This window comes from Vipera ursinii (assembly GCF_947247035.1).
Source record: "Vipera ursinii genome assembly, chromosome: 11".
In the NCBI taxonomy this organism is placed as follows: domain Eukaryota; kingdom Metazoa; phylum Chordata; class Lepidosauria; order Squamata; family Viperidae; genus Vipera; species Vipera ursinii.
The window spans coordinates 11,875,421-11,897,023 of NC_139524.1; the positions used below are offsets into that span (position 1 = coordinate 11,875,421).

A 21,603-nucleotide genomic window follows, 5' to 3' on the forward strand; every position below is an offset into this window, starting at 1 on the left:
GCCCCGGCCTTCCATGCCCTGGACTCCATTTCCCGGCCTTCCTTTCTTCCTTCCGCCCGGGGTTGCCCCAGCAACGCGTCAACTTCCGGAGACAGGTGTTCCTCTGATTGGGGGTGGGGGGGGGACAGGTGTGTGCAGAGTTAGGCGGAAGCCCCGAAGAGGATTTTGTTTTTTTTTTGTTTTTCCTCCAAGAGCTTCGATTTGGGGCTGCTCTGCCTGCGGGCATCATTTTTCTTTTGTGTTTAACGGAGCTTTTCCCAACCGGGGGACTGCAGCACCCATTATCCCCAGCTGAATGGGGTGGTGGGGGTGGAGTTGCAGTTCAACGCCTCTAAAAGCCCCCCGCCGGTTTACTTAGAGGTGGGGAGCCTTTTGCCAACCGCAAGATGTCGAGAGAGCTTTGAGCTTTTGTGATTTCCTGGAATCTGGTTTTGTTTTTGTTCCGTTTCTGCTTTGTTTGTGTTTTGTTTGTCTTTGCTTTGCTTAGGTTTTTGGGGTTTTTTTTGTTTCTGTTTTGTTTCTGGGTCTGCCCAGCTCAAACTAGGGGACTTTGGGCAGTGTACCAAAAAAAAAAAAGTCCTTTAAAAGAAAAACAAAGTTTCTCTAAGTATTGCAAAACAGTGTTATGTTACATTGAGAGCTGGCAAGGAGTTTGTGTGTGTGTGTATGTGTGTGTGTGTAGGATTGCAGCAAAGCAATACATGGGTTGCATACAGGGCCAGTTTGGTGCAACGGTTAAGGCACCTGGCTAGAAACCAGGTACATTGTGAGTTCCAGTCCCACCTTAGGTATGAAAGCCAGCTGGGTGACTTTGGGCCAGTCGTTCTCTCTCAGCCCAACCCACCTCACAGGACTGTTGTTGTGTGTGTGTGTGGGGGGGGGTAGAATAAGAGGAGAAAAGAGTTTTAGGTATATTTGGTGCTTTGAGTTATTTATGAAAAATAAAGGTGGGGATTAAAAAAAGAAACCTTGAGAGTGATCTTTGCTTCTCTCTCTCTTTCAAAACCAAATCCCAGCCTCCCTTTAGGAAGGCTGATTAGTAATCGGATTGAATTTTATTTATTGCAGAACTCCGCTGAGCTGAAGAGAAGATGCCTTTTTATCTTCGGAAGCAGCACTTGGACATTCCTGCACCCACCGAAAAAGACTGGATTAAAAAAGATGAAGAAGAAAATTTTTTCCAGAATGACCCTGACGAACTCCTGGACTCCTTGCCTCAGCCTTTTTGCATGATCAATAAAATATTGAAAGACTTGTTTGAAAGAGCCTGGGAACGAATTGAAGAAAGGCGCCCGTTACAGGAGACAAAGCAGCAGAGTTTCACGCCCTTACTCTGTCACCCTACAAATAAATTCACGGTAATCTAAAGCTCTTTCAGATGAAAAGTCCAAGGAAACCTTGATATGTGACCTTGGCACCATATTATTTTTTTCTCTGCAGTGTCATCCTCTTGGACAACCAAATTGGTTTTCTTTTGGCTTAACTATGATATAATTTCAGTGAGATATCATGAATTGGATGTTACCACCAGGACATAAATCTAAATATTTCTAGATCACCCCTTTGCCCCAGAGACCCCTTATTTTATAATTCCATCAAAACCATTAAAATGAGCAAAGGTTTATTAAACATTTTTCATGAGCCAGAGAAGTTAAAGCATGGAACCAATTAAAAGACCGGATGAAGTAAAAAAAAATATATCCTCCATATAAAGACATGGTAATATAGAGGGATTGGAATTATTATGACATTCATATTGTATGTTCACGTTCCTGAGGTAAACATGTTCTCTTCTTTTAAATCTCCCCAGGTCTCAGGAAGAGTAAACTGCCTGTCAGCTTCTGAAGGGTACATCTTTATGGGGCATTCCACTGGGATTTCGGTCTTCAGCTCAACCACCTGGGAGAACTTGTCTTCTTGGGAGGCAACCAAACTTGAAATTTTCTCCATTCAGCTGTCAATCCTTGGTGGTGTCTCCCATCTCCTTGGAACAGTGGATGAGATGGGTAGGCAGCTATACATTTATATTCCTTAAGAACAAATGGTTAATTTGCTGATTGGTTTCACAATTGATTGTGAGTGCTATTCGATGAAGTCTTGTAAGATGAGTTTCAAGTTTTTCCTGTTTAGTAGCCATGGAGAATAAGCTTCTTTTCTTCAAACGGAAGACATGATTTTCATTTATGAGAATTGGCATTCTCAGCCAGTCAAAGTATCGTTAACTGAATAAATAAAAGGCACGATCGAGGAGTGTGCTAATGAACATGAAGGAAAACTTGCCCTCCCTTAGAATCATTCTTGTTTTGTTTTCCAGGTTTTGCACGTCTTTTTTGTTTTGTCAGGGAAAACCTCTTGCATATAAGATCCATAAATGAAGTGGTGAGTTTGTCTCCTATTAGCTGCCAGTGCTTATATTTACCTACCTGTCAATTTTCCGTTGTCTAAATTCTACCTTTTTGAACATCCCAGTTATCAAAATCCAATGTGTGAGTCCCGTAATCTTAAAAATGTTATAATTGAACTATTGTCAGAGTTTTAAATCTATGCAGAATCGGGTCTGGTTAGTACTTAAAGGGAAGATCTCCAGGACTATAGATGTAGATTTAGAAGGGAACTTGTGACCCTTTTTTACACTTATGACCATTGCAGCGTCCCATGGTCACACAATCAGAATTCAGACGCTTGGCAACCAACTCATATTCATGACGGCGGCAGCGTCCCAGGTTGCATGTGATCCCCTTTTGTGAACTTCTGACAAGCAAAGTCAAATGGAGGAAGCCAGATTCACTTAACATAAATTTTGTGCTTAATTGTGGCCTTTTAAGTCGAGGATTATCTGTGCTGGGCTGACTTCTTTTCCCCTCAGACCTTCTGCAATAAAGTCTTTTGCTCTTCTGTCAAATCTCTCAGGGAGCTGTGCAGCTTTGCAGCAAAAATGTGTAGTATTGGACTCCTTGCTATCCTGGTTGAACAGGCCTAGCTTGATCTCATATTCCATATTCTCCTGTTTGTCAGGAAGATATCAGCAAACGAAACGTCTGCGTGGCACTGGAGCTTTCTCAGGAGAGTGACTATGCAGGATTCCTGCTACAAGGCAAGTCTCAGCCTCTCTTAACTTTCTGATGTGCATGAGGTCCAGATCCAGAGTTGGGTGGTTTTGATATAAAGTAAGTCTTTGAAAGTAGCCCTTCCTATTGAAGTGCCTAATTTGTCCTACTCACGATGAATCCCAAAGGTGTTTTTCCAATGAGGCAACTGGACTTCCTCGTTTTTTTTTCTTTGAAGACATTTCACTTCTCATCCAAGAAGCTTTTTCAGTTCTCAAGGAGCTTCTTGGATGAGAAGTGAAACGTCTTCGAAAACAAAAAGCTAAAACAGGGAAGTCCAGTTGCCTCGTGAAAAAGCACCTTTGGGATAACTCAGATAACTTGATATCTGAGAATCGCCATAGACTAAGGATTAAATTTCTTTGAAGTCCAAATCACTGGAGGCACGCCATTTTTTTAAATCTACCTAATAATCTGCAACTGCATAATCTTGGCATGATTTTGATATTTTGTTTTTATATGGAGATGCAGAATACATTTGGATATGTTTATAATTCATATACACAAACAACAGTAATTTGCATCATAAAAAGCCAGCTCGTTTTTTCTTTCTCTAAAACCTGATTTGCAGCATACCTGCCATTATCTTCTTAGAATAGTTGTGTTGAAATCCAAGCTGCGTTATTACAACCCAGAAACTTTCTGAACAGTATTTAATATTTCAAGTTTGGAGACAGTGAATACTTTTGAATGTATGTCTGGCATTTTTTTCCCACTTTGAAAATCAGGCTCAAGCAGTTCTGCAACTGACTTCCCTTTTATATATACTCAAAAGTTTAAGGAATTCCCATTAGAAATTTTCTAAAACTCCTGTGAGCTGCTTGAACAGCAGTGGACAACTTGCAGCCTCTAAAATCTTTTTCTTTTTGCAGTCTGAGCCCGTTCCAACTGCGGAATTAAGTCTTTAAAGGGGAAAACATAAAATAACTTTTGTATCAGCATATGACATTTTATACACTGAACAGGTTTTGGTGAGAGGGGCCGCTATATGAATTTGACCAACAAATACATAAATAAGCTTAACAAGAGTTTTAAAAAACAATAGGAAATCTCAGCTCAACTTGTACACCTCCCACTTTGTCTCATTTCTTGAATTGGCCCTGTCATCCATCTAAACTGGACCACATTTACAGCTCCTGCCCAGTAAAATTTGTCCACCTTTTACTTGTCCTAGAATTAACAATTAACAGTGAGCAGGGGCAAACATCTGTGAATCTGTTTTTGTTGTTCTGGGAGACAGTGAATAATAAGAATCATTCTGTATTTTAAAGGACTGTGAGACCTTTCTTCTCCTTCTTGATTGCTTAATGTGCTTTCTTCTGATTTCTCAATAAAGGCAGCTCTGAGTCTTGGCTGGAGATATACCGATTGCCTAAGGATTCCTGGCAGAAGGAGACCGAACATCTCCACACAATTGCTCTCCCAGGTTCAGCATTCGTCAAGGACATGGGACTCAACCAGCTGCCTGTGCAAGAGAAGTTACCAGAGAAATCTATGGTAAAAATCACTTTTTTTAGAGGTCCAAATGATTAGCAGCTCTAAACGTTTTCCATTTAACTAAAGAAATATCACTAATGTTCTCAAGGCACCTTCTTGCTAAACCATCTTGATTCTTAACCCTACATTTAAACCAATGATAATCTATGTTGTGTACTACAACGTAGATATGGCCGAAGAATGAGCTTATATCTCTCTCATTGTGTTAAAAGTGCCTAAAACGGGGCTCTCCCTGAGAATTAACTTTAATTCTGGATTTTCTTTCTTCTTAAAATATATATCTGGTGATGCCAGACAGAAGCATCCTGCCATTTTCTTTCGACAGAATACATCCTCCCCTCTAGGATGTCTATTCACATTTAATAATTTTTAATACAATGAGCCAAGATGATAAGAGTCCTTTTCAAATAAGAATCGTAACCTGCTTGCTCTTTGGGTTTCTGGTGTTGCTGTTGTTCGTTTTGGGGGTGCTAAGAGCTGTACTAATTCCATGGAAGTGTCGTTTTAGGTAGAGTCAGAACATCTACCTAAGTTCTTCCAATGTTGTTCTTATGTGTTTCTGAAGCATTGGTGTTTTTGTATTTCTGTAGCACAAGAATGTCGATATTCAAGTAACTGAAGAGATGGTAAGCAATCCTGACTTTGAACTCTGTGAGGTTGTTAAATGGCTGAAAACAGCCCTGGTCAAACAACTTGATTGTCAAGAAGTCTGCTTTGAGAAGGAAGTTATAAAATGGGGCACCATGGATATCAATTTGGATACCAGTTGAATCAGTACAGCATTGTGCTAAGCATCTGGTACCAGATGTTGACCAATTGATGAAACATTGCGACATTACAACTTAGCCCCTGCCTTTCAAACTTGCACCCTGATTCTTGACACAAAAACATAAGTCATGGAATTTTCATTGGGATGTTGCGAGACGTGTTTCATCATTTACCCCTTTTACTGCCCACCCCCTGCCCTTCACACTCCTCTACCAGCTCTGAGAAAAGTTGCCAAGTCTTAGCCTGATTGGTTAGTTATGTCTAAAGGGGACAGTATTTAGGATAGGATAACCCAGAAGTCTCCAGTCTCCTTTAGACTGTTGGGCATGTTTGAAATATTTCAAATTTAACATTGGGCTGTTAAATTTCAGCCACTTTCTGGGCATCTTAGAAAATGATTGCTAGTAGGGAAAGGACAGTATTAAAGTGGAAGATGCACTGGCTGTAGTCAATCACAAAGCACCGATTTACCACTTATGATGTCCCCCCCCCTCCTCTCTGCACACCCCACTCCCTTCCAGCACTGATGAAGTTACCTAGTTGGGTAATGAAACATCTGCAAGAAAACAACCAAGCTTAGAGAGCGCCAAGGACCCCAGAATCCTCCTCCTCCTCCTCCTCCTCCTCCTCCTCCTCCTCCTCCTCCTCCTCCTCCTCCTCCTCCTCCTCCTCCTCCTCCTCCTCCTCCTCCTCCTCCTGGATCTCTGTTGGCTACCAGAGAAAATGACACTAGTGTCCACAAACACCATGCCAAACCATTTACAGTCTAACCAGAAATTGCTTGGCTCCTCAAATCCTGATTTTATCGAGGAGCAGCATCAACGCATTGTTTAGAATTGCCATTTTGATTCTTTGCAGGATTTGCAACAGCTACTAAGCAAAATTGAATCTAAGCTGCTTCCCCCTGTTCTCCTGTTGAAGGTCAGACCACCCAAACCTCTTTCAGGTTAGAACCTTCTCAACTCCTTTTCTGTTTTCTCAGCTTTTGTACTTCACTGTGCTGGGGCAACAAGCAAGAAAAATCAAACTACAGAAAGCAACAGGTTCCTGCCCTTTGGAATATTTTTTTTATTTTAATCCCATTGATATCCCACCCTTCTCCGAAGACTCAGGGTGGCTTACAATCTAAGAAGCACAAATCAATGTGCTTAGCAATAGCCTTCATTCTATGTATATGCCTGCTTATTAGGGCTTTCGCCCCCCCCCATTGGCATTTTTTACAAAGTAAGCTTAATTGCCCCCCAACAATCTGGGTCCTCATTTTACCTACCTCGGAAGGATGGAAGGCTGAGTCAACCTTGAGCCTGGTGGGACTCGAACCTGCACTAATTGCAGGCAGCTGGTGTTACTTAAGGAGGCATTAGCCCACTGCTCCACCAAGGAATATCTTGAATATCTCGAGGTCAGCTCCAATCCTCCTGACCTTCTGCAACCACTTAAAGACCTGGGTCTTCCAGTTGGCTTGGGGCTCCAGTGGGGCGGGGGGGACACCACATTGGGAGTAGTTGATAGATCATTAATAGATCCCACCCACCCCCTCTCATCCTTTTCCCTCCTTCCCCATCTTTTAGCTAGGGCCGAATATTTGTATTTTTAAAGTACTTTGTTTGTACTGCATATAGGTTTTGTATAGTTTTATCCTTTTAACATTGTAAGCTAGCCAGAGTTACCCTGTGGTAAGGAGGCTGGCCAATGAATTTAATAAATAACATGAAATAAATAAATATAATGCTGAGGGGGAAAAACTCCAGTGGAAGCAGCTAGTGCAGACATGTCAAATACAAGGCCCGGGGGCCGGATCTGGCCCGCGAAGTGGTTTCATGCGGCCCGTGAAGCCATCCTGGAAACAGTGAGGGAATGGCCCCCGCTGCCTTGGCCCTGGCCCAGAGACCCTCCTCCTGCCATAGACCCTCAGATCTGTCCCACTCCTGCCCAGGCCCCCATAGGCACCCTTGATGCCAACGATGTAGAGCTGGCCATGCCCACCCAGTAGGCCATACGCACTCTGGCCACGCCCACCCAGTAGGCCACACCCACCCAGTAGGCCACACCCACCCGGCCCCTTGAGGGCAACCACAATGCTGATGCGGCCCTCAATGAAATTGAGTTTGACACCCCTGAGGTAGAGGCTCAACTACACAACCCAGGCCCCAGGCTCAACAGCAGAACTAGGTTTTTAAAGTCCCTCCTTCCTCCCCCCACCGTTTTTTGAGGTTGTGTGTTGCTTTTATGAAATGAAAAAGGCAATTTCCAAAAGGCCGCAAATCATTATTGCGTTTCTAATTTTAACAGAAGACTCTGGAAAGTGCTATGGGAATTAAAACCATTAATTTCTAATAGCTCGCTACTGAATTATAATGACATGATTTCAGGATGCTCCAGAGTGATAGAAAAGTGGTTTGGGGGTCCCTGTGGAATGTTGTGCTGACTCTTGTTAGTAAGAGGTGGTATTATCTGGAGGGTGAGCAAGAATTTCCCCCTACGAGCTGAATGTAGAACAAGTTAGGGGCAAAAACCGCTGAAAAAAGAAAAAGGCAATGATCAGAACGTACAGAACAGAATATCTTTATTGTCATTATGTAACCCACAACGCAATTAAGTGCTGTCCACGGTGCACACTGCACACAAGTAAAAACCACAAATAAGAACATACATTATAGACACGCATCTTTCACATTCTATTCACCATCACGCTTGCCCCTAATATTGCACTTCAATGTTGTACTATACTGTGGTATTTAGTATGGTTACAGCCAGTGGTGGGATTCAAATATGTGAACAACCGGTTCTCTGCATGGATGCCGCTTCCGGAAGTCCATTCTGGGCCTGGGCAACAAAAAATTAGCTACCAGTTTTGCCAAAGTGGTGCGAACTAGCTGAATCCCACCACTGGTTACAGCTCTGGGATAAAAAAAACAAAACAATTTTTCAGCCTATTTGTAGTGGTGAGAAAGGAAGATAAAAAGAAAGGGAAGAGTGAGTGAGCTGGGGAGGAAGGAAAGAAAGACACGATGAAAGAGGAGAGATTCAAGAACCAAAGAAGTCACTGCCCAAGAACTCTGAGAGAGAACCTGACATTCAGTTAGCCAACACTATTGCTGACACAAGCCTTCCTAACATTGTCTAAGAGGCTGGGTCAGTGATGCTAATTCTTACTACTATATTATTATAATTGTTGATAACTACTTTTTTAACAAGGGGGTAATGAAATATTTATATTAATTGGGCTGAGATCTGAAAAAAGGCTTCAAAAATGAAGCAGAGCTAAGTTGTTCTGAAAGACCTTGTTTCACAAAGCTGATTCATTGCACCTCCTAAAGCTGCACCAAGAGGAACATGGGTCTTTAGACACTACTACCTCCAATGTTCTCAAGAGGCCAGTTGAAAGAGAGAGAGAAGGCTTGGGTGTCGGCAAATGGATCCCCCCTGTATATGGAACTGCATGCTTATTTCTCAAGGTGCTACACTATGCCTATGCCTATGTTTCTTAGCCTTAGCAATTTTGAGATGGGAGGACTTCAACTCCCAGAATTCCTCAGCCAGCACGTATGGATTTCAGCTCCCAGAATTCTGGGAGTTGCAGTCCACCCATCGTAAAATTGCCAAGGTTGAGAAATGCTGGCTTAGAAATAAGCCTCGCTGTAATTCCTTGGCATTTTAACTCCCAGGCTTTCCACCTGAGCCTCTTACTTAATTAATTAATTGCTAAGCACATTGATTTGTGCTTCTTAGATTGTAAGCCGCCCTGAGTCTTCGGAGAAGGGCGGGATATAAATGGGATTAAAAAAAAAAATTCACCTATTTCTTTTTTTCTAAAAGTCCAAGGATTATAGCTCCCTCAAATTAAGGATGAATAAACAAAACAAGCAGAAGCAAATTTCAAAGGAATTGGAAATTGATGGAAAGGGGGGCTCTCTAACACCGTTGTGGATGTGGTTGAAATTCCAGTAAGCGCATTCAAGAGCCCATTCGAAGCTATAATGAAGAGTGATGAAGGCAATGTGGTTGGCCTGGGCTACAACACCTTGATCAGAGAGTGCCAGATGGAATGGCTGGAAGAGATTTTTAACAGCAAGTTCCAACAGTATCTGGAGATAGAGGATGATCTGGAGAGCAAAGAGGAAACTCTTAGGTAAGCAGAGGAAAAGATCTGCTTCTGCTGTTGATTCCCAGTCGCGTTGTTTAGAGCAGAGGTGCCCAACCCGTTTCAGCACCAGTGACCACTGCTTCCGTGGAGAGAGTTTTTTCTGTGGACTGGAGAGTGCGTGGTTTTGTGTCTGCCTGCATTCCACGGATGGGGCTTTGCTTCTTTGTGCCGACCGGTTGCTGGCATGCCTTGGCCTGGTACTGGTCCACAAACTGGGGGTTGGGGAACCCTGGTGTAGAGTATATAACCGCACTATGTAATTCTGTTGCTGAGATGAAGCTGGTGAGGTGCAGGAAACCTGGTTTCCTAAGATGATTTGATAACATTTTTTCTGATTTTTATAATAGCTTCCCCATAGTTTTTCCAGTCATTTTGGCCAGTAGGATTTCAACCATAATAGATTTGGAGGGAAGCAGCTTAGAAGAAGGCTACTTCTATGTGCGTTTTAATTGGAAGATAGCAATAGCAATAGCACTTAGACATATTTACCGCTTCACAGTGCTTCACAGCCCTCTCTAAGCTGTTTAGAGAGTCAGCGTATTGCCCCCAACAATCTGGGTCCTCATTTGACCACCTTCGGAAGAATGGAAGGTTGAGTCAACCTTGAGCTGGTTAGGATCGAACTCCTGGCAGCGAGCAGTGAATTAGCCTGCAATACTGCATTCTAACCACAGCATGGCTTCTCCTTTTTTTAAAAAAACAACAGCACTTTTTTAAAAAAGATAATGTGTGTGACCTACTGGTGGAGCACTGGGCTAATGCCTCCTTAAGTAACACCAGCTGCCTGCAATTAGTGCAGGTTCGAGTCCCACCAGGCTCAAGGTTGACTCAGCCTTCCATCCTTCCCAGGTAGGTAAAATGAGGACCCAGATTGTTGGGGGCAATAAGCTGACTTTGTAATAATGCCGCTTGGGTGTGTGTGTGTGAAAGCCCTAATAAGCAGGCATATACATAGAATGAAGGCTACTGCTAAGCTTGTAAGCCGCCCTGAGTCTTCGGAGAAGGGCGGGATATAAATGGGATTAAAAAAAAGTAACCCTAATAAATAACACTCCTCCAAACCATTGTTACCTGCTTTCTTAAACTGTTACTGGCTGCCTTAAAAATCTCGTGATAATGTGTGTGTTTTCACGAATTGTCCTCTCTGTCTATTTTAGTTGTGCAAAATTCCATTTTCACTTACCTGGCCGCACCTTTCAAACTGGAACGGAATTAAAAGCTGAGGCAGGTAAGTTCCCGCCCTGGGCAGGACCCTGATTAGTCTAGAGGAAGCTCCTTCAGCAGAATTATAGTATGAATTTCGAACGCAAATCGACATGTTTAGACCCAGGAGTCTGGAGTCTGTGGGTGGGAGCTTAACTTGCACGTTTCTTTCCTGATTCTCCCTTTTCCCATGCTCCTTCCAAAGGAAAAAAACGGGGTGGGAAAATAAAATCCTTTGCCTTTCCATTTTTTTTTCTCCCTCAGGGCCTTATCTCTTGTGATCCTCTGGCTTTGTTTACATTTTCTAGATACGCCTGTCGCGTTCAGCGTTCACTGGAGCAACAGTCACAATCTTTGCTTCTATTTCCTGAGTCGTCCACCCAAGGAAAAACCCGGTAATGCTTCTGTGGACTCCCTTACAAGAGTTTTCTGAAGTTTTTCATCTGCATTTTCAGAGTTTCTGGCGATATATTTCAGGCTCGTCAAGACATAATCCTCTGTACAGACTGTTTTACGGGGGGAGGGGGGGAGCGTGAAATTCAACAGCCAAATCCTGGTATCAGATCATATTTCACAAAAGTGTAAAAAAAAAAGTACAGGACATCTGAATCATAAGAATTTGGCCCTGGGAGTTGCCCCATGATTTTAGCTCCATTTTATTTGCAAAACAAAACAAAAAATCAAAGTCTAAACGCGTGTATAGTTTTCGGTCTTGAATAAGCAGCTTTAAGGCATGCTGCTTTTAAAATTAGCCACCTGAAAAAAAAACTCCTCTTTTTTCCAAAACATACGTTGAGATTACACATTTTGCTAAGAAATAGTTTGTTTTCACCCTAGTTGCGCTGAACATGCTACGGTTGCTTAGATTCGTGCAACAGCCATAAAATTGCAGTGGCTGGGTTCACATGACACATTAAGGGGAAACTAAAGTCACTTCATGAGGGTTTAGCACAATGTGTGTATTTAGGTTCTGGGTCAGACAGCTGGCCCATCTCACTCAAAGCTCATAAATGCTGAAACACGTAATCCAGCATCACCGTGAGACCCATGATTGCCAGTTTCTTTAGTAATTTGATAGAAGATGGATTCTGTTCATTCGTATGCGTAGCTCTGTGAATCGAAAAGAAGGAGACAGAGAATCTGGAGGGGTGCTTAGCAGAAGATAATGTTCTTTTCCTACTATATGGCCCATCTCTCATATGATCCTCTGTTCCTTCTAGATTCTGATCCCAAGCCAGATATTCTTTGGCCGTGTGCTGCTCCGATTGTATATTCAACTCTCAGCCCTTGTTCGTCTTACTTCGCTTTTGCCTGTGAAGATAGGGTCATTACTTTGTGGGACACATCAGTTGGTGAGCGTTTTTCCCTATCAGCTCGGGCAAGTTCGATAAAAGGGGAAATCGCACCCTGAAATTTTATTGCAGTGGCAAACCACTTCTCTTAAACCAAGACTTTTCTAAGTGATGGGCCAGGACTTCACTCCTTAAATAAGCTGAGTACCGTTTTCTTCCTCTACTTCCATGTAACAAAGCATCTTATTTTATCACACGCATACCCCAGATTACATTTGGTTGGACTTTAATTGCCTAACTATTTAGGAGATTGGTGGCTCAGTGGGTTAGGACGCTGAGCTTGTCGATCAGATGGTCGGCAGTTTGGCGGGTCGAATCCCGAGTGTCGCGTAACAGAGTGAGCGCCTGTTAGTCGTCCCAGCTTCTGCCAACCTAGCAGTTCGAAAGCACGTAAAAATGCAAGTAGAAAAATAGGGACCACTACGGTGGGAATGTAACAGCGTTCCGTGCGCCTTTGGCATCTAGTCATGACCACGGAGACGTCCTCGGACAAGCGCTGGCTCTTCGGCTTTGAAACGGAGATGAGCACCAGCCCCTAGAGTTGGAAAAGACTAGCACGCATGTGCGGGGGAACCATTACCTTTACCTTACCCAGCAATTCTAGAAGACTTCAGACAGTAAGCAACATGGGCTGGGCTTGTAATTTAGTTTCTAAGAAGCCATATCATTTTTGTGTGGCTTAGGCTAGTACCTACTCTCTACTAATTTCTGCAGAAAGTTGACTCTGGCACAGTGAAGTAAACTATTAGGAGAGAGCCTTGGTGAAGAGGACCCTCTATCTCCATTTGTGCTTCTCTAGGGTTTCCGTTCTCTGCCATGGTGCTTCCAGAAAAGTATGTTGCACGAAACATCCAATTCATGCCACGTTTACTACCATCCAGAGAGAAAACGTCTTGCTGTAGCAAGGATCCTGCCCATACCATGGTGCAGCTTTTGGTGCTGTGCACAGATGGGTCGCTTCACCTGCTCACATCGGGGACCAAAGAATTTAAGTCCAAGTTATTAGGAATCAGGTGAGTCAGCCCACATAAAGGTCCAGAACATTTGGGGAAATAGCGATGAGTCCCACAAGTGGCATTCTCTGGCCCTGATTCCCCCTGAAGAAGAAATACAGGCCATCTTGCCAACTGCCGCAACGTAATAATTGTGTCGATGACAAAAAAGGCATTACGTTTTATTGCTTTTAGGGATGTCCATTGGCACGAAGAGCCAAGATTAGAAATGTCCTTATTTGAAAAGAGTGTAGGGAATCGGAATCCACTGTAGTTGCAAAGTGGGGGTGCTTCTTAAAACCATTTAAGCATGCTGTTGATTCTTAATCCATTTCTGTTTGTTCAAGAAAACAGATCAGAACTGAAGAGAGGATTGGGAAAACAAAGAATAACTATGAGAGGGCAGATGTACGAGAGTCATAGACAGGGCTTTTTTTGTCATTGTTCTGTACCAGCCTGCTACCGGCCCTGCAGAAAAGGCAGGGACAACCCCTTTACAAACGGCAAGAGGCTGGAATTAAGCCTGCAAAATTTATTAACATAAAACAGAGCAAAACAAGACACCAACCATAAAACAAGAGCTATGAAACAGGAACTATTCAAGCGGTTGCCTTCAGCAAACCAGCCCTCCCACGCATTCCCCTTTTATACAGTTCAGGGCGTGGCTTCTCTCTGCCTCCTTCCGAGGTGCCCCATTGCCTTCCTCTGTTTACTCCTGATTGACTGCCTCCTGCATCGGGCGTCCTTGAACAGGGCCAGCTGTGGGTCATCTTCATCCACGCTGTCAGGCTCACACAGCTGGGTCTCCGTCGTGACCAGGTGGGAGGGGCCTGGCTGAGGGCTCTCATCAGCAAGCTCTTCAACACCCCCCTCCTCCTCTGAGTCGTCCGACCCAACTGCCGAACCCACAGGCTGACCCTGAATCACAACAGTCATAGAACGCTCAGAACGGAGTTCCGGCACCTTTTTTGGATGGAACCTTGTAGGGTAGGCAAGGAGGGTTGTATGACGTGTGTGAGTTCCGGCACCTTTTTCTTTTACAAAAAAAGCACTGATCATACAGATGCTAAGGAAAGAATTTGTCCATTAAAGAAGGTGGACCTGTACAAACACAACTCAGAGAACTGGTTTCAGATTTTTTTCCCCCTTTCTTCCACCCTTTTGCATGGCCTGTTTTCCCTAATTCCACTATCTAACGACAGCTTCTTGGAGATTCAACAGTACTGTAATACTTCATTTTTTCTTTAAAAAAAAAGGCCAAATGGTTTTGTGATGGGATTTTTTTCAAGGCCAAAATGACTTTTTTTTAAACAAGAACAGAAATTGAATCTTTCTAGAATTTTTAAGGGAATGCCTGGTGCCATTCTAGAATGTTATCCTGCAAACATAAGGGCTAATAATATATTCTGTGTAAAAAAAAAAGAACTCTGTGCATTAGACTGCTTTGTCAAACAAGCTGAAATAGGGTTAGTGGGCAATGCACAATAAATCCCATTAGTCTTTATTGTAATTTTAGATCAGAATCAAAGAAGGCCTGAAAACATTACTCTTAGACAGTTGTATGACTTACAACTCTCTTGGTCATTAATAGGCTTTCCTGAAGATACTAAGTGAAAAGAAGTACATAAAGTCACTTTTTTATAGGCCTGAGGTTCCTGATCAGACCATCAGTGCTGTGGCAACCATTCCAACATTGCCTGATGCTGTGAGTGCCATATTGCTACTTCCTAAAAATTTCTTGGCTCTCCAAATCCAAGAAACCTGAAGGTGGGAGATCAAGGGAGAGGTACTTAGAGATGAAATTTAGAGATGAAATATCTGGATACAAAATAATCAGTTACGACGTTCCACAGGGGTCTTCAAACTTGGCCCTTTTATGACTTATGGACTTCAACTCCCAGAATTCCTCAGCCAGCCCTGGGACTTGAAGTCCACAAGTCATAAAAGGGCCATGTTTGAAGACCCTTGATGTTGCACCTCTTGTATGTTGATTTGGCACAGATGGCTATAGAACAGAGGTCTTCAAACTTGGACCTTTTATGATTTGTGGACATCAACTCCCAGAATTCCTCAGCCAGGCAGAAATCAGGGAGTTGAAGTCCACAAGTCATGATAAAAGGGCCAAGTTTGAAGACCCCTGCCATAGAAGATAAATACTGTGCTAGACCAAGATCCATGTTAATGGTGGTGGTGGTGGTGGTGGCATTTTTTTTTAAAATTGTATCCTGCCTTTGTTGTTATTACAAATAACTCAAAGTGCTGAACATGTCAAACATCCCTTCTTCGTCCTATTGTCCCCACAATAACAATCCTGTGAGGTGGGCTGAGAGGAAGAGAGACTGGCCCAAAGTCACACGGTCAGTTTTCAAGCCAGAGGCGGGACTAGAGCTCGCAATCCCCTGGGGATTGGCCCAAACTCACTTCAGTTAGAACAACTAACCAGTGGAACAACCTGCCTCCAGAAGTGGTGAATGCTCCAACAATGGAAGTTTTTAAGAAGAGACTGGCCAGCCATTTGTCCGAAATGGTATAGGGTTTCCTGCCTGAGCAGGGGGTTGGACTAGATTATTATTATTATTATGAACAGAATGAACAGGCAGCTTTCAGGGCTAAGGCAGGACTAGAACTCACAGACTCTTGGTGATTGGCCCAAAGACAACCAGCTGGCTTTAACACCTAAGGCAGGACTAGAACTCACAGTCTCCCCTTTTGAGCCAGGTGCCTTAACCACTAGACCACTAGGACAAACTGGCTCTTTGTAAATTGTAGCTGTTTGCCTAACGCATAGAAGTCACTGAGTCGTGGGAAGGCTGCTATAAAAACAACACCCCATGAGTGTGTGGAAGCCATGAGTGCGTGTCATTTTCCTTTGTCCCAGGTGCTAATTTTCTTCTGGATTGGCGTCATTAATCTGATGGATACCACGACCGATGAGATCATTTGCCAATTCATGGTGCCCCCTTCCTACAAAGTTGCATCCCCTTGGCAGCCAGTTTTTTCCATGGATACCAATGGCAGGTGGTTGGCCGTCCAAGGTAAGGCGTTTTACACCCAAACACGTAAGGAGAGGCACGACCGGAAGGGCATTTTCCTCTTTTAAGCACGTCTTGAATTTCTTCAATGATTTCCTCAGCTCTCAAGTTCTGGCTCACCTTCAACTTTTCCTTCTCTTTCTACTTTAGAAGAGCTTGTTAGATCCTACCCGTATCACCTTTGGAACACTTCCACAGTGCCATCACTTTTATAAAGCATTTTGAAGGCGATTAACAATTGTTTCCACGTTTGTTGGTCTCGGAGCACTGAGAAGAACAGGTGGCTCATTTTGCCTTGCTTGATTTCTCTCCTCACTCTAATTCTGCTGCTTGATTAATCAATCCAAGGTGGAACTTTTAAAATAGGGAGGCTAAATAATCTCTAACCCTAACCCTTTCAACCACAGGGGAGTCTAAGGCTGGCAAAGCAGAAACGGAAACCATCTTTATTTATGACTTCAACACATACTCTTTCATGGAAACGTTCGCTGCCAAAGCTCAGAATCTGCCTGCCGCCTTTCCAGAATTGCTCTGGGACAAACGTTGTGATCTTTTTTTAAATAACAAGTAAGTTGACAAGCTGCATTTCCTATCCTTTAGAAATGAGACTGACTGCAAATTCTTTAGAAATGAGACCGACTTTTTTTTTCCATGAGGGGCTGCCCTTTTTTTTAAACAAAGCAAAATTATCATGCTGAAATTATTTGAATTAAACATATTGAAAGAAGGTACTGTAACTGTATCTAATGTCTTTAATTTTGTTACCTATGAGATTTTTTGGCTGTGGTTTTGCCCACATTTTGGTCTGGCCCATTTACTCTTTCTGGAATGCAGCTCCTGGCCAAGATCATTGCTCACCTCCCAAAAGCTTCTTTAGATCTTAGAAAAGATCTTTACCATTTCTGGCTGAACTGATCTTCCAGTCCTAGTTATTCCGGGGGAAGGGGGAAAAAATTATCACAGTGCTTTCCTGAAACGTGCACTTTATCCATAGAATCGCTAGATGGCAATATGATGCGTGCAATGAATTTATGACTGGTTAGCTAGATTAAAGTTAGAGGATGAGTAAGAGATGGGTGCTGCTTTGAACAAATGCGGATGATGTTTAATGATTGTGTGTAATGCAGGCAAGGGAAATTCCAGTGGGGCTTATTTAGTTTCATCTTAGCTCGTATGTGAATCTGGATTATAACCCTACAATCATAGCCCAACAAATAATGGCTTGCCACAGTGCCCAAACTGAGTGACTCTTGGTTTGTCTAGCCCAGGGGTAGGCAACCTCGGCTCTTTTACGACTCATGGACTTCAACTCCCAGAATTCCTGAGTCAACTATGACTCTGGGAGTTGAAGTCCATGAGTCGTAAAAGAGCCGAGGTTGCCCACCCCTGGTCTAGCCCAATGCTATCCACAGTGGCAGCTATTAGTTTTGAGCATGGGACCTGGCTTAGCTCTGCAAACCAAACAGCTTTTGATTGGAATTGTCAAAGAATAAGAGTTGGGACCTGCAGGACCAGAGCACTCGTTTTTGTTCAAAGGCCGTTCCTGCTCCTAGTGCCACGATATTTCCTGCTTTGCTCAGCGTTAGTTCTTTTACCGTAATGGCTTCTGGGAAGTTCATTCCCACATACCGTTATAGTTACCTTTTGGGCTGAGCCCTTTCTATCAACTGTTCACACTCCAGACAGAGGGAGCTTGCCAGGAATTGAACCAGAAGAGTACAAACCGTTTGGAGGGAACGCATTCCCAACGTGCTACCCTAATTCTTTTTAGCAGGAGCAGCTGTTCAGAGCAGTGTCCTATTTTTAGAGTTACTTTGTCGATCCATTTGCAAAGGCTGCTAAAAATCCTACATCCGGAAGCACTGTGAAAACTTAAAAGTGCCGTACAAATCCAGGAGCCGGAGAACCCAGTTACAAATAATTTACTCACCAGGCAACGGGGGGGGGGGGGACAAAAACCAAAACCAAAGGCATCTGGAATCACTATTTGTGTCTCTTGGCTAGTTTGCAGAGGCTGTCCACAATTAGCCAACAGATGCCCGAATGCTGGAGCCAGCTGCAGGAATATGCAGCCAGCTTGAAAAGGAAGATGTTTGGCGAAGTGAGCGTGCAACAGGAGCTCAGGTTGGTTTCTGTTCTTTGTCACTCCCAGAGACAGATGCTGAATCGTAATTCCTTTGACCAACCCAGGACAGATGTTGCTCTTTGTGTTCCCTGTAGCCAAGATGCTCTGCAGATATTTTGCATATCCGCTCAGGAAACAGGGCTAATATCAGGCAACAGAGAATCGTACCCCCAAATATTTGGATGGTGGCAGAATGAGTTCCCTATTTCTATACCTATCTCCTTCGTTATCTGGGTTAAAAAGTGACCATGTTTCCTTTGCCCCACCACATGCCATGTTTAAAGGCATGTTTGTTGGCTACACGCCATGTTTAAAGGCACTTACGTGACCAAGCTTTTTTTCGGAAATGAAATGGGAAAAAAGATTAATTACCTAACCACTAGGTGAATTTTAACAGCCAGAATTTTCATCAGTGCTGACGTGGGAATTTGGGGAGATAAAATCCATGCATGTTAGGTTGGGAGCAAAATATACAGATAGTCCTCAACTTACCAACAATTTTTGTTGCTAAGCGAGACCATTGCTAAGTGAGTTTTGCCCCCTTTTCTGACTCTTTTGGCCACAGTTGTTGAAGTGAATCACTGGCGTTGTTAAGCGAGTAAGAACTACTTAACAGTTACGCTCCTTCATTGACTTCGCTTGTCGCGAAGTTGCGGAAGGTGATCCTGTGACCCTGGGACACTGCAGCCGTCATAAATATGAGCCAGTTGCCAAGCATCTGAATTTTGATCGCGTGACCCTGGGGACGCTGCAACGGTCCTAAGTGTGAAAAATAAGTCACTCTTTTTCACTGCCATTGTAACTTTGGCCGGTCACTAAACAAACTGTTGTAAGTCGAGGACTACCTAATCAAAACGGGTTTTGAAACAAGGCAGCTTTTGCAAATAATCAGATTACGATTATTTGCAAAAGTCCTATTAGCGTTTATCCTGTACATTACGGAATCCCCGTTGATGTGGCAAGATTCCATTTCGAAAGTGGTTCCCTTGTCCAGAGAGAAGCAAAATGTAAAAGCAGACGTTTTGCTCAAACCTACTACTCTTGCTGGGCAAAGACTGCATTCAAAGATTTCAACCGAAGGCCGTTGGAACAAATCAGATTTTACTTCTGAATTCATGGGGAATAAAAAACAAAACGCCCCTAAATAAGTCCAGCAATTGATGAGTTTTTGTGCAGCCGTACAAAGGCAACTTCCCCATATCAGACTGACTGCCTTTTTGAATCCGTTAAGCGGACTGAGATTTTGTTTTATCCCTCGGTTTTTTTCACGGGTGGGTGGTTGGGGGTGGAAAATGAGGCTTTCCTTTGCTTTTTAGACTACAGGAAGCCCATTTTAGAAGGCAGCCTACAATTTTAATTTATTTCCCACCTCAAAAGGAGGGCAAAATTGTGCTGCCAAATTTCAGTCAGCTGCACCGCAGAATTCTGGAGAGGATTCTGAGGGCCACAAAAATGAGTTGGGGGGGGGCAGGTTATCTACCCTAGCGATAATCTGTCTGTTTTGTAACATATCTCTCGATAGACCTTCTGTTGAAGGGCAGACAATCACTCAGCAGGGGGAAAGTAAAATAAAAAAAATGTACTTAGGGGGACACTTGATTTGTTAGCCAATAGGAATCATGTCTACTGATATCTAGAATCCTGTGCGTTTGCCTTTTGTTATAATACTTTCTACCATTATGTTGTTCCTAAGATCATAAAAATGATCTTTTCTGTTTTAGCTTTTTTCCTGGGACTAGTGAAGAAGTATTACACGTTGACCCTGAACCTGAAATACCATCATCCTAGGCTGCAACTTTGCTGTCTGATTCCATTTTTGGACACTTTTGAATAGCATCTGGTTTCTTGCAAGCCGTTATTTCGTGTAAAAGGAAGGAACAAGGTCAGAAACCAATTATGGAAGAATTAACGTGGGAAGAGAGTCTCCAGTTGCCTTTGGAGGCTCAAAGGGTAATCTCTGTTATATACTTCAGAGTATGAGAGGACAGCAGGGGATAGGGACCAAATGCCTTGGAGGTCTATGATGCTAAGAAACATACAAGAAATTTACACCAGTGTACCTGGTTCTCCTTTTGCATCTGCTCAGACAGATCTTAAGCCTGCAGATAAAGCCTTCGTTGGGGTATTATTATTATTATTTTTAAAAAAAAGATGGACCTGAACAATAGATGTCATTACTACTCTCTTTTTTTTACAAATAAACGTAGCAGTTGCTGTGACAATATTGGAACTATCTGGAAATGAAAGACTCTGGTGTGATCTGATTCTAATTTCAGTTTGGCTGGGTAAAGGTGCCACTTTTTCTCCCCCATCGATGGTGACAGGTTTTCCCGAGACAATAGAGAGCCTTCTTCAATATCCCTAAGAATCATCATCCATTAGGAGGGTCAGCAGCAGATCACGGTGAGCAAATGAAGAGTAACCTATGGGGGTCCTTTCCCTTTTTTCTTCTGCACATCACAATTCCACTACTTGGATTCTGTTCAATGTAACTCTAAAATCATATCGCTGATTCGCAGAGCATGTTCAGTTATAATGTTGCTTGTTTGTGCCTCAGTGGTTTTTTTTTGGGGGGGGGGTGTTTTTGTGAATCCAGCCATTATTGTTTCTGAATCATTGGTTAACTCAGCGAGTTTGGCAAACCCAGCAAATGGAAAACCAATTATAATCTGGGCTGGTAAATAGCGGTCTGCTCTCGCCTATCGGAGTTTGATCAAAATAAAGCAGCAAATTATAATTTAAATTCATACACACCTGAAATAAGTAATTTCCTTTCTCAGTGCTTTTTTGTACTCCTCGGTATGAACTCTTACTTGTTGGGGGGGGGTGAGTGTGTAAATGTTTCAGGAAGCATTTTTTGTGTGTGCACGTGCCTTCATCTGGTTGTAGATTTGCAACGGCTATCCATTGGGTTGGTGATGATTAGAGGCTGCTATTCAATAAACAGAATTTTAGCTGCCCAGCAGTCCACAAGAGAGCACTCATGCAACACATCCCAATTCTGTGGTTCCTTCAAGAGCCTAGCTTTATTACAGGCCAAATGGACCTCAGCAGCATCTTTTTGGGGAACTAAATGGGAATGCCTAGGAGAAAACAGAACTGGCTTCATCCTATTACATCAGCCTCTCCCACCCAGTCAGGCAGAGAAGATATATTGCAGAGTCTGTCAGTTAAAGCAGAGGTCTCCAACCTTTTGGGCACCAGGGACTGGTTCCGTGGAGAGAGGTTTTTCCGTGGACCGGAGGGGGTGTGGTTTTGTGTGCTGCCTGCATCTCGTGGATGGGGCTTTGCTTGTTTGCGCGGACCGGTTGCTGGCATGCCGTGGCCCGGTACAGGTGCACGGATTGTGGGTTGGGGACCCTTGAGTTAAATAAATCTGA

General features: G+C 43.2%; 1 protein-coding gene across 2 annotated transcripts; it reads left to right on the forward strand.

Annotated features, from left to right (window-relative positions):
• The first annotated feature begins 64 nt into the window (after positions 1–64).
• On the forward strand, positions 65–20,447 carry WDR93 (WD repeat domain 93). 2 transcript variants are annotated; one of them, XM_083371342.1, is made up of 18 exons: positions 65–95; positions 1,069–1,358; positions 1,811–2,006; positions 2,315–2,379; positions 3,016–3,098; positions 4,448–4,604; positions 5,195–5,230; positions 6,231–6,318; positions 9,321–9,504; positions 10,677–10,747; positions 11,031–11,117; positions 11,943–12,074; positions 12,874–13,087; positions 14,711–14,771; positions 15,945–16,101; positions 16,506–16,665; positions 18,103–18,222; positions 19,945–20,447. In XM_083371342.1, the coding sequence occupies exons 2-18, from the start codon at positions 1,092–1,094 to the stop codon at positions 20,009–20,011; spliced, it is 2,145 nt and encodes a 714-aa protein (XP_083227468.1). In that variant the 5' UTR covers positions 65–95; positions 1,069–1,091; the 3' UTR covers positions 20,012–20,447. The 2 variants fall into 2 exon arrangements, with proteins under 2 accessions (XP_083227468.1, XP_083227467.1); XM_083371341.1 differs by lacking the exon at positions 65–95 and having other exon boundaries at positions 956–1,358.
• Positions 20,448–21,603: the final 1,156 nt, after the last annotated feature.